At 43.7% G+C, this 13,035-nt stretch overlaps 2 protein-coding genes across 5 annotated transcripts in view; one reads left to right on the top strand and one right to left on the bottom strand.

Moving 5' to 3' along the window:
• Nucleotides 1-13,035, top strand: part of MTUS2 (microtubule associated scaffold protein 2) — a 280,586-nt gene that overhangs the window by 258,556 nt on the left and 8,995 nt on the right. For all 4 annotated transcript variants that reach the window (XM_061457570.1, XM_061457571.1, XM_061457569.1 and 1 more), the window contains 5 exons: nucleotides 4,518-4,732; nucleotides 7,049-7,154; nucleotides 9,006-9,079; nucleotides 10,674-10,772; nucleotides 12,194-12,313. In XM_061457570.1, coding sequence (XP_061313554.1) covers nucleotides 4,518-4,732; nucleotides 7,049-7,154; nucleotides 9,006-9,079; nucleotides 10,674-10,772; nucleotides 12,194-12,313 — 614 coding nt within the window. The remainder of the gene's footprint in view (nucleotides 1-4,517; nucleotides 4,733-7,048; nucleotides 7,155-9,005; nucleotides 9,080-10,673; nucleotides 10,773-12,193; nucleotides 12,314-13,035) is intronic.
• Nucleotides 8,972-13,035, bottom strand: part of SLC7A1 (solute carrier family 7 member 1) — a 57,766-nt gene continuing 53,702 nt past the window's right edge. The window contains exon 13 of the mRNA XM_061457584.1: nucleotides 8,972-9,291. Coding sequence (XP_061313568.1) covers nucleotides 9,071-9,291 — 221 coding nt within the window. The 3' untranslated portion in view covers nucleotides 8,972-9,070. The remainder of the gene's footprint in view (nucleotides 9,292-13,035) is intronic.

Raw genomic sequence — 13,035 nt, 5'->3', positions numbered from 1 at the left:
CCTACCTGTGCTACACGAGAGTTATTTTGGTCTTTCTATCTGATGAATCTGTATGTTGTACAGTATTGTACATCTTCTGACAAGCTTTATGCAAATAAAGAATGAAACATTTATCTGACAACAGCCACCATAGATGACTCTATGAAGAAGTGTAGGGAAAACCTACAGAGCATGTTTTGACTGCAACGAAGTTGTAGCTCTGCCTTGTCTCAGTCATTTGCCAAGTAGTCTTTCATTTATTTCAAAACAAGCAGTCCAGTTAAACAGCATGGGTGTTGGTCTGAAATTCCTGATTTCTTATGTGTAATTTCACTATGTGAGACTCACTGATTCAAATGAATGAATCAATAAAACAAGGCTGGACTAGCCAGGGTTGATACAGGTCATGTGCCCAACAGTTAGCTGTTTAGGCAATAACTAATTCAGAATTATGATTTAGGTGCTGAATGTGCCTGGTTTTGAAAGCACACAGACTTTATTAACTTCAGCAGAAACTGAAGGATTCTGCTGTACAAAGCAATGAAGCTGTGAGAAACAATCCACTGTTCAGAAAAGTCAGAACATATTTTTAATGAAATCTCTTTTGGTACATAAACCCACGATTTAAGCAATAGCAGTGATGGATCCTGGTAAAATAGCCTAGGGAGACCTGCACCTTCTGGAGGCAGGCAAAACATTTAGGTTTGGATAACATTATCCACCTTTACCTCCAGCACTGCTGTGAAGTATCGCACTTTATCTGAAATCAGCGTGCAGTGAAATAGGAAAGTGATTCTCCCTTCCCAGCCCTGAGGAGGAATGTGGCCTCTATAAATGCTGAGGGACTTGTTATTTTATGCAATAAGATTTGCTCATGTATTTTGCTAGAAATGCCAAGGCTCAGAAAACATGACAAGCAATTGTTCCATGCTCAAGACATCCATCTTTATAAATTATAATTATAAGCACTTTTCAGCTGCAACATTCAACACCGAGATTCCTGGAATAAAGACGCTTTGAACACCAGCTGTTTCCCTTCAAACTGATGGAAATTAAATGTCAGAATTACCTGCTCCTTTGCTGCCAGAAAAATGGCATGTGAAGTGAGTTGAGAGGAGGGATGCAGATGTGTAAGCACTTCATGAATGGAAGACCATCAGATGTCAAGTCTAAAATTTGTCTGTGTTCATGGTCTGAAAGCCAAAGCCTGTGTACCACCTCCCCCTGGATATGCTTCCCAGTCAGGACCTTTACCCTGAGTGAGGTGGCTGTGATTTGTCTGTGGCTCTGTGGCCAGGGGTCAGGAGGAAGAGTAGAGTCTGCATGGCAAAGAGCCCACTCTTCATGTCAGAAGCAGACGGTCTCTGTGCAAGGGTACATGATATCAGCCTCCAGCTTCCCATGAGAACTGCTCCCTGAAACACAAAGTGCCAGGGCTGGGGATGCTGAGCTGTGCCTCAGACTGGGTTTAGGATCATAGACTATATTGAAAAAGACCCTTAAGATCATCAGGTCCAACCATTACCCCAGCACTGTCAAGTCCACCACTAGTCCATGTCACTAAGTGCCTCAACTACACGGTTTTTTAACACTTCCAGGGACAGTGATTTCACCACTTCCCTGGGAAGCCTGCTCCCGTTTGTGTGGTACAATCAGTCTAGTAGTTACATCTCCTTTTCCATCACCTCCCTAGCATGGCCCTGAAATGGGGTTCGCTGATCTATTGAACACTGTAAAAGCCACTTGGTGCTCAGGCAGCAGGGAAGCAATGTCAGCAGCTCTCATTTAACCCAGCGTGCTGTCATCCTGGGAAATGCCATGTTATGTCAGTCATTTCCAGCCTCTAAGCAGCAACTGAAATACCTACAGAGAAATAAAAACCCATGTGTAACTCTTCTGGAAAACAGCTGATAGCAGTTGTGTTCTGTTTGTCTTGTTCCAGGTCAGTAATACACTTGTATAACTGGAGGCGACTCAGCCTGGTTCGCCAGAACCATCCTCTAAAGCCACTTAAACTGCTTAAACACCGCCTGTGGCCAGTTAGGCTTTCCCATGCTGAGTGCTGCTCCCCAGCTGCGTAACAGAGCCACAGGGCTGCACGGGTGCTGCCTTCTGCTATTCCTGTCCCAGTGGGTCCAGGCCCAAAGGTCCATCTCCTGTCTAAGAAAAAATTCAGTCTTTCCTCACCACTTCTGTCCTTGGCCTCATATGGCTCTGGGAGACTGTGGTAGGGGTCACTCCTTCATGTTGGAGGTGTATATTCAATATATTCAGGTATATCTGGTATAGGGAAAACTTCCTGGGCAAATGGCTTCGTTTTCTGCCTCCAATAGCATTTTTGGGTGCCTGGTGAACATGCCCTGCAGCCCCTCTTTCACTGCTTTCCTCTTCCCTCCATTTTGCACCTGCATTAGGGTTGATTTGTGAATAGTTTTGTTTCAGGTTACAGAAAGACTTTCAGATGGACTTTCTTTTGGTTAGAGCATGTCATTTCATTGCCAGCCCTCCCTGTGTGCTTGGTAACCTCATTAGAGAGGCTGGAGAGAGACAGGGTTCATTACAGCTCCAATTTAAAGCTCGAGTAAGTATGAATTCTACTGAATGCAGAGCATCAAGCACTACCCCTTGCCCTCCAGCTCTGGGATCACTTGGTATGCCAAAGAAAATCAAAATGCAAAAAGCAAGAGAAAAGGTTTAGAGCTCTAATCCAAACTGCCAGGAGACAAGACATTTCAGCTAATGACCATGTAAATTCTGCTGTTTCATTCTGGGTATGATACAGGTAGGAAAGTTTCCTATGTGCTGCTGGTGCAGTGCTAAGCTCACTAGTTCATGCTCATTTTTTCTCTGTAAGGAGCAGAGAACTTGAAAGAGACAGAGTCCATCTTAGTGATCCAGGAAACATCAGGATCAGAACAGGACCCCAGTAGCGATATCTGTCTGGATATTGGTGTCCAGTAAGTGTGGAAGCAGAGCTCTAAACAGGGTGAAAAATATGGGGAAGGGGATGGTTAGCTTGAGTGCCCAAGCTACCTTGCACAGGTGTACCTATGTTGTGGTTTAAGGCTTAAAGCACAGCAACCTAACATGATCTGTGGTCGCAGCAGTAGGTAACTTTGATTAACTGTTGCTATCCCGAAAAAAAATGAGCAGAGTCTGATACCACAGTAGAAAAAGACAGCAAAACACACGCAGGGTTTGCCCCATTCTGAGCAAATATATAGTCATAGGACAAATATGGTTTTGAAACGTTCAAAAATTGTCTACCCAGGCAGGCAGCTGCTTCCAGTCAGCTGATTTACAATGCCATACAGGTCCGTGCATGCCAAAGGAAGGATGAGTGGTTATCACAGATGATATATTCAAAAGGTGATCATTTTTCTAAATCAGCTCTGGCTCTAAATCAATACAAAGGTCTAGAAGTGCCTTTAAAAACACATCTCTGAGAAGACAGTGTTGTTCTTAATGTTATGGTCGTGATGACTTTAATCACGTTTTACCTTTTAGATCTTTGCATCGGCAAACTTGCTCTCCAAATGTAGTCTGGCTTGCCTCAGGTCTTCAATATCTGGATTGATTGCAACGTTCTTCAGCAAAGCAAAAGGCTGAGGACACAGTGTTCACGACACTGCTGTCTAGGGACGCAGGGAACGATACTGGTGGGGAACCAAATGGGAAATAGACTGAATATCCTCAGCTTGATGGAAGTGTTGGAGTTGCACTTCTATAACTCTGTGAATTCAGACACATGGTCACTGTGTTAGTCCACAAGAGGAAAAATTTCACTTTTTCTGATTGCCTTCAGTACCAGCCTTTCATTTGCGTTGAGTCCATGAAGCACACACGATAGTGTTTTGAATGTAAAAAAAAAGTTAAGCAAGCATGCATTAATGGATTCAAGAGGTGGAGCTGCTGTGAAAATCAGGTTTATGGGGTGAGCAGCTTCTAACAGCTGGAAAATGGGACATATGAGTTACATTTCCTTCTCCTGGTCAAATGGTCAATCACACCCCCTGCATAACATGTGCACAGAATGTGCCTTGAGAGCCCAGGCAGCTTCTGCCTTCCTGGCGCATGGCTGGAAGTGGGGACTTAGTCATGATCACAGTTTGAAAGAAAAGTCTTGTATCCCAGTTGAAAGGCTTTGTGTCAAGTGATTGTCTCACATGCTGTTTCTTATATCCAAGGCAAAGTAAAAGCCCCAAAGCCTCGATTTGTGTGTCCAAGACTGTGCTGGCCAGGAGGGGACATCCAGTCAGCCTGCGGGTCCATAGAGTTCTCTGCTTCCTCTAATTAATATTATTATTATGCTTCATCTGATCCCAGTTTTGCAATCAAACAAACATGGGTTTGTGTGTGTGTGAGGAAAAGGGACAGAGAAAAAAGCAACAGCCAGAGCTTATTGGTGTCTTATTGGAGATTCACAGGAGCCTCAGAGTCAGAGAGAACTGCTCTGATCAGTGCTGTACAAATAGATCTGATGCCACAATTTGCTCCCATGGACTTCTGAGCCTGACTGTATGGTCTTGTCTCTACAGCTCTCAACACAGCAAGATGGAAGGAACTACAGAGCAAGAAGGAGGAGCTGGAGAGGCGCTTTGAGGAAGAGGTGAAGCAGCTTCACAAGCAGCAGCAGGAGGAGCTGCAGGTGCTAGAGCAGCGGCTGCAGGAGGAGTACAACACCAAGAGGGAGAGTCTGCAGGAGCAGCACAGGCTGCAGCTGGAGCAAGTCAAATTGCAGCATCAGGACCAGGTCAGTTTCTGCCTGTTCCCTTTGAAGAGTAGACTATGCCAGTACTGTGTTCAGCTAATGAAATATATGGAACATTCCAACATGAAGACACAGGTACCGAACCGATGACTGGTTCTCCCTTCTACTGCTCAGAGGAAGAGATGCACCCAGCTCAGAGCATGCCAAAATGAGCGAGCCTACTTGAGGGACCAGAGTTGCTCAGCTTTGACACTGCTCAGCTGGCACTGGTCCCAGCCAGAATTACAGAAGAGGCACTTAACTCATGAGCATTTTTATAGCCAGAAATAACTATGACATGGGTTAACTGAGTTAATCAAGCCTATAGATTCAGTTAGTGACAAGTTGGAATTAGCATCCAAGGGAGCTGCTTCCCAGTAGACTCTTTGCTATGAAAAATTGCAGACAGGAGGTTACACTGCAAGATTAACAGAGTTGTTTGGGATGTGGATATGAAACACGCAGAAGACAGAAAAATCCTTGCAGACCATCTGGAACCTATTTAATTGTTTTTCTAGATAAATAACCTGCCAATGATGGTGGCAGTGAAAGGAGAATCCTTCACCTTCTGAAGATGTTGGAGTTGAGCAAATCATTCCTATGGGGTGCTGCTCAGCTAAGAAGCAATTAGTGTATGAATAAAGACTTAAGAAAGGGCAAGGTAAAGAACATGGCAACACTCATGAGGTTTCAGCACACAGACAGCATGTTCAAGGACTGTGCTCTCGGAAAAGAGAAATGATAGTCCCTATCCCATTAGTAGTCCACTGAGTCATCTAGCCCCACTTTCTCTGCTCTTTATTTATTTTCCCTGCAATGTTATCAGCAGGCTGAATCCTCGTTGTTTTGCAAACAGTTCTTCACCACTGAGTTCTTTTTGCAAACAGTTCTTCACCACCCACATTATTATGAAAATTAGTTTAGATAGTTTTAAATTCCATGTTAAAGGCCTATCTTTCATTCTAAGAGCATGGTTTTCCCAATATGCGTGGAAATTTTGCTTCTTTTGGGTAATCTAACACATGCATTTGACAGTTAAGTGCATCGAAATAACATTTATTCCATTCAAGACATGCTCAGCTGCAGTAACTTTCTGCCATTATTTAACATAACAGTGAGCAAAAAAACTGTTTAAAGTCACATTAATTTGCAATGAACAGCTGTTTCATTGTAAAAGCAAATTAGTTTGATCCTCTGCATTGCTAGTTATCACAGATAATGTGTTAAATGGAGGGAATAAGATCCCTGTGATTACAAAACCCAAAAAAGCAAATTGATGCAAAACTGCTCTGGACCACTGACAGCACCTTGATCACCACCTCTTACTGTATTGTCTTTAATGATGCATATCAAAACACCATCATTAGGGAGCTTGCTTTGCCTTTACCCAAGTCTGTTAACAATGTACTGAAGGAGTCCCAACCCATTGGGTGCACAGGAACACAGTCTGCCCACAGCTTTCTTCCAGCTGTATCCCTGCTCCCATGATGGCTCTGTACTATGTGGTGTGTGGTGCACTGCACAGCTTGAGGCAGCGGGACCTCTTTCTGGCCTCAGTATGAGATTGGGGAGGAAGATTTGTGGCTTCACTGCTGTCTTGCTTACTTCCACACTGACCGGAGAACTTGTGTGTCTGCACTGAAAAAGGTGCTGTCATAACCTTCCATCAGTTTATTGATGTGGACTCAAAATACATGGCTCAAGAGGACATACATAGGAATTCGGGTATTGATGACTTTGTAGGATACTCTTTTTCAAGAGGAAGTGTGACAGATTGCAATTCCTTTTTCATGCCCACTGATAATAATTTCAATGTTTCTGTAGAAATAAATATTTTAGAACTGTGAATCATTCATAGGCACTTTCCAGGGAAGTTAATTCAAAACCTTACAATAAAAATCATTGCAGCAAAGTGCCGTGAAGACAAAAGCCAGGATAGCTCAGTACTGTGCACATTTCTCTGACCATCAAAGGGAGTCAGGCCATCAATTTAGATTAACGGAATGTTGAGATTTCTGAACATTTTGCAAATGGCTTCTTCACTTAAGGGCTTTTTTGCCTTTTCTTTGTTATGTATCTCTTTTATCACCATTAAGTTAAAAGAACAAAACCACTATCAGCATTGACTATTTACTACCGCTCAAGGCATCAACATGCCTGTTTCGTAACGAATAAAACTGTCTCAGGTACTGGAAGCGTCACTCTCAGTAGATGCCTTTCCTGTTTCCAGCTCACTGGAGCTCTCTATCAGTGGCTTCTTGGCAGGCCACAACACGTCTAACCTTGTCTCTATGTCTCCATTCATTGTGGTTGGAGCAGGTGGAAGATATCACAGCTGTACATGAAGCTGCAATGTTACAGCTGGAAAATAACCACATAGTTGCCATCACAGTGCTGCAGGATGAGAATGACTGCAAAATCCAAGGTAAGACAAAGACAACTCCATGGCTACAGAGTTATTCCAGAGCTGGGATTAGCACTGTAGTGAGGTCATGTAAGCCTGGATTTTCTTCCTCCAGAACAGGGGATACAGAAAATTTGTGTGGGTCTAGAGCTTTCATGTTGTGGGGGGGGGACCACCAGGTTTGTCCTAGGCGTTAGGGAGAGCTGTGTACAATGTGTATAGCATCTGATTTGGACCTGAGACTATCTTAGGGGTCTTTGGGCCAAAGACAAGGCTTTCTCCATGAGTCACTGAACACAGAGATAAAATTCCACCTCACTTCACATGGAGAATTCTCTCAAGAGCCTAATCCTTGGGAAGCCAGAGCTCACTGGTGCTTGGGAAGCCAAAGGTCACCGAGCATCTCTGAATTTTGGTGCTTAAATGCCTATACTGCTTCTAAAAACAATGCTCACAATTTTCAGTAGCAAAAGATGTGGCCGTGCTGAGCAGACCAAAGCCACACGCTGATGCAAATCAGCACCTCAGCGCTGTTATAAAGAATTTTGTTTTATGGGTTTTCCTTGGGATTTGATGCTTCTGGCAGAGCTGTGTCCTCCCTAACAGTTCAGTACCTAAATATGTCCTTGCACACGCCTTAGCTGATATGTAATAGTATCTGTACAATCCTCTTTTTCTTTTTTTATCTTTTTACATATAAGCATGAGAGTCTAATTTTTAAATAGCTCTAAGTAGGTTTTCCCACAGCTTTCCCCAAACAGACTCGTATTGCTTAGCTTTGCACTGTGTCGATTACAGACACAGCCCAGAGCATAATGTGAGCTGAGAAGAGTCTATTCCCCTCTCCTCTAGGCAGAGATGGTATCTAACCTACTATTTTTAAATTAACATATACAATTTTGAAAATAAATAAACACACACACAAAAAAGGATATTCTTATCTGTCCATTTCTGTCAGTGTTTTCTGATGATAAAATTTGGCTGTGGTCAAGTTTGTGTTCCCTACTTTTGGTGCGGGTATGAAATGCCCTCCTGTGCATGGAAAAGGCATTGCAGCAGCTGCTATCTAGTGCGCTGTACAGGGCATTAGAGCATCAGTATTATTACTGCTGTTATTGTGGCTAGTGAGCAAAGGTTAGAGGGGAAAACCCCATGGAGTTGAGGGTAAAGACACAAAAAAAAAGAGTGTTCATATACTAAAAAGGTAGGTTTAAAAAGGAAGAACGGTACTGAATGACAGTTTCATGCCATTGGCATAGACATTACATTACATTTTACTTTGGTTATTAAACTTTTGGTTATTATTAAGTCCAGAGTGAGTTGTTCTAGTATTGAAACCTTTCATTACGTAACAGAAAGAGGGGGCTTATTTGTCTTTGGGTCTGTCAGTCTCACTAGTGGAATAAACCTCACAGGTCATCTGCCACAGCTCCTGGAAAAGCACAATCATTTGCATTTTTGCATCTGAGCCTCTGAACCCCTCTCTATCTTCTCAAATAAATTGCAACCCCAGCTTTTAAATATATCTAATTTCAAAATCTTTGATGTGGGGATATTCACTCTGAATGGTAAATGAACCATTGTCAGACTGACCCTGTCCGGATCAGAGCTCCCTGGAGCTGGGAATTCTGAGCAGTTCTGAAAAATCAGAATCTGGTCATGTAGAAATAGAGGATCCAGTGAAGGATCAGGAAATTCTGATCCCAAAACCAATTTACCTAAGGTTTCAGAGTATTTTGCTACTAGTTTTGTACTCAGCATCCATGCCCTAAAACTGCATCCCGAATTGCACATGGCTAATGATGTCTGTGTTCCCAGAGCCTGGCTTGCTGGACTTCACTTAGCAATGTTATGTCTGTGTTTCTTCCCCAGAACTCAGTGTTGCTCACAAACTGGAAAAGGCACAACTGGAGGAGAACTTTGAAAAACTGCGGCTCTCACTCCAGGTTAGCTGTTTTGTTATTCCCACCCCTGCAGTGATGCTGTGGAGCAGCCAAGGGGGCAGCCCCAGCCCCACTGCTGGCTGCCAGCACACCAGGCTGTTGCGTCTTACCAGCTATAGCTTGTCTTGTCCTCTGCCTGTCCAAACTGGGATCTAGCAGAAAAGGTGCTCCTTCAGGTTTTATCCTCCCTCTTGGCTGGTTCAACACAACACCATCTGAAAGAAAAGAGAGGGCAAACCTGAAGGGACAATAAGGCAGCTGGATAAAGCAAAGAAATGTCCTTTTGACCCTGCTGGCCTGGCATGAGTCATGAAGTTGAGCGCTTCCTTGCATGGTGGGGAGGGCTTCAGCACCTGAGGTGGCTGTGAGCATCACCTTGTCTGTATGGTACCCTGTGGCATGCTCAGAAGCGCTGACCGGAAAGGAACACTGCCTGGCCCTGTGCCTATGCTTTAAACTCTTTCCCACTGGCTGAATGCATGGAAGCTGGTCCCACGGTGTTGGCACATTTTCATTCCTGCCGGAGGGCAATGCAGTTCCTGATGAGGGATGGACCAGGGTTGGTCGCACTGTACAGCCAGGCTATGGCCAGCCGGGGTCAGTCCTGCACATCACAACTCCCACATCCAGCTGTTTAACACCACGCTCAAGCTCAGCTTTTTCAATCCTTGTATTTCTGTGCTGTTCTCACTCTCTAGATGAAGAAATCCCAAGGAGTGGAGGGCAAAAGCGTGCTCCTGTGATTCACACTGAGTTCAGAGATCTTGTCTGAACAAGCAAAGATGTCACAGCAAATAATGCAGGCTGTGGTTGATTTTGTAGGCAGAGATGAATTACAGCTTTTAAAACCCCTGACTAGCACATACTGTTGCACGCAGCAACTGTCACTGCCTTCCTCATCTACTCTGACAGTTTGAGGCATGTCCGCAGTTTTGCAATAAGCACTGATGTAATGTTACAACCAAGCAATTTCATATATGAAAGATAAAAACACCGGTTTCACAGCAACTGTGGCTTTTACAGGTGTTTTATAGAGAGAGGTAGCAGGAATGCCTTTGATGGTAACAGAAATGAGATTGCTTAAAATAACATGTTGTTCCTATTTATAGTTTCTGAGATGAAATGACAGTCATTTAAAGCTTACACCACTAAATCCTTGTTTTTTACCTTGTTTTAAGGCTAGAAAGAGAAAAGAAGGAGGGAGAAGATATCTACTACCTCATTCAGACTCTAGGGACTGTACAAATGATCTCCCTCATGCCTGTGATGCAAATGACAGCTCTCTTAAGGACGGACATGCTCCTTCTCATCCAGCCCAAAGTGATGGGGTGATTTAGCGTCAAAGACATTTCATGAACTAGTGTGAGGCAGTGTCAGCCAGCCTCAAGCATTGCAGGGATTTCAGGATTCCCTGAGGCACTGGGTTATCACAAAGCCCACTCTGTGTTCAAGTGACCTTATGTAAAAAACCCTACCTTGCAGGGCTTCCTAAGCCTTGTCCCGTTGCCCTGGTGGTTTCACAGAGCAGATTGACTTGTATGAATGTAAGAGGGGTGGTAACATGGCTGGGGTGTTCATTGGTGTGTCTCTCCTGCAGGACCAGATAGACACCCTCACCTTCCAGAACCAATCTCTTAAGGCCAAAGCAGACCGATTTGAAGAGGCTCTGAAGAAAAACACAGAGGAACAACTGAAGGTAGATGGCCACTATAACTATACAGTCATCAAGTTAGGCATTTCTAAGTATGACTCACATTAGACGGCTCAGTGGATAACACTGGGATCCTTATCCCAGGCACTGGGGGAGCAGACCCCAGACAAGACCCAAAATCCTGAGCTCTGAGGAGGAGTCAGAAACTTTAGTCTAGGTCCATGGTTTTCTGATTTTACTTGTTTTTCTTTATTCTTTCACATAGCATTTTTAGCTCTGTTTCCAAAGCATTTCATTAACTCCATCTAGTGTATCCTTACTGCTGCCTATCTTCTTTCCCTTATTCCTCTCTTTCTCTTTACTTTTATGTCTTTGCACACTTAGGATTTTGGGGGTTTTGTTTTTAGTGGTACGTGTGCGTGTGCCTCCTGAACCATCTTCTTCTGCATTCCCTCTTTTCCTTTATTCTTTTTTTCCTGGATTTGCAAGGGACAGTCCTGCCATTTGAAGTATTTATTCAACTGCTCTCTGCTGGGGCACTGCTGTTTATTTACAGTGTGTAAGTGAACACTGCAATTAATCTGAAATTAAATAACCCTGAAAAAAACCTTGGCCATTTCAATGTGTGCACAGCACAACCCCATGGGCAGCTGTATCAAGATAACAGAAGGAATAGGATGAAAGTAGTGGTGTGAGGAAGGGGCTCAATAACTCCTTAAGAAAGGAGCAAAAATGTCTGAACCAGGCTTGGCCGTGGGAAACAGGCAGCATCAGTCCCTTTCCACCTCCTCTGCAGTACTTAATTTACATGAAAGGACAAATTCCGCTGTATCACACTGATGTTAATGCCAAGCACCACCAAGCAGCTCACTGGAGTGAGTTACACTGGGAAAAATCCAGAGCAGCTTAAGTCAGAAGACAGTATTTCATGAGTATAACTCAGAGTACATTCTTTTCCCACAGGTTTAACCCTAATATCCCCTGCATCTGAAGTTCTCAAGCCAAAGAAGAACTTTTTCCCGCTATATCTGATCTTTGTTAACAGGCACTGCGATGTTGTGGGGCAGGCAAGACAGAACACTGGAGTTTACAACTCCAGTCCCCTTGTCTAGTTTCCTCAGTTTCATGTTTGTACTTTTTCCAAGCCAAAATCCCTGCACAATCATAAAACACAGTTGTCAAGAACTGCTATGTTCCCAAGCTAGGAATGGGAATGAGGTTTCTGAACAACCTGGCTTCCCATCCTTCTAGCCATCAGGGTGGTCAAAAGAAAGGTACTGTTGGTTATCCAACCAAAGGGATGGTCTAGGAGAGAATGTCAGGGTCCTGATGGGCTGCAGAGGCCCAGGTCTAGGTGGTTTTCACATCACTGAGACTCCTAAACCACTGGGTGCATTGAGGAAACTTTGTCTTATGAAGATGTGTTTATGGCTAACTGACATCAAAGCACCTGGTATATTTCCTAGATTGTACGAGCTCCATATCTGCATTTAGAGAAAGATCTGAAGAGCTTAAAACATGTTCTGGAAATGAAGAACCACCAGATTCACCAACAGGAGAAGATGATTATGGACCTAGAAAAACAGGTGAGTTATCATTTTTCCTCTGGAAGAGACAACAGAGAGATCATAAACTAGAAGTTTGTTTACAGCAGATGAACTTTAAAAGGGTGAGGAAACACATGAGGTTGAGGCAAGACACAGTCAAAAGGGTTCACAAATGGATCTATATTGTGTGATTCCACTGTCAACCTACATACCTGTGCCATGTCTCAGGCTTTCACTCAGAAATTGAGACTTTTTCCCATCCGTTCACCCACCAATGACACTCTGGATTTCTCCCACACATCCATTGATCTGTATTGCTTTTTCATGCAACACATCCTCAGCCTGTTATATAGCCAGTGAGGGAAGTGGTGTAGGAAGAATGCAAGAAGTGGAACTTTGTGTTAGTCCAGGGCTTCATTTTGTACCCCAACCTGCACCACAGGAGCCAGGTAACCATTTAGGGCTGGAAAGGGCAAGTAGAGGAAGACTGAGCCACATGTGTCTTGCTGCTGCTTGTGCAGGCATTTAGGGAGCTCCAAGGCACAAGTATGAATTAGCAATATTCAGCAAGCAGTCCCTAGCAAGGCTTATGCTAGGAGAGGTCTCTCCATCCCTAAACTAATGCTTTTCTGCAGTCTACACTGTTTTCTCACTCATTGCTTGTGGCGTTTCCTAATGAAGAACTCCCCAGTTCACCATCAATTACCATTTTTGTTGGAGAGAAGGTTCATTTTGTAAGGCATAACCTACAGTGACAGTAA

The sequence above is a fragment of the Pezoporus flaviventris genome, unplaced genomic scaffold (assembly GCF_033815535.1).
Source record: "Pezoporus flaviventris isolate CSIRO_AGI_PZ_B2104156 unplaced genomic scaffold, CSIRO_AGI_Pfla_v1 ptg000025l, whole genome shotgun sequence".
Taxonomy (NCBI): Eukaryota; Metazoa; Chordata; class Aves; order Psittaciformes; family Psittacidae; genus Pezoporus; species Pezoporus flaviventris.
This window is presented reverse-complemented; position numbering and strand designations above follow the sequence as displayed.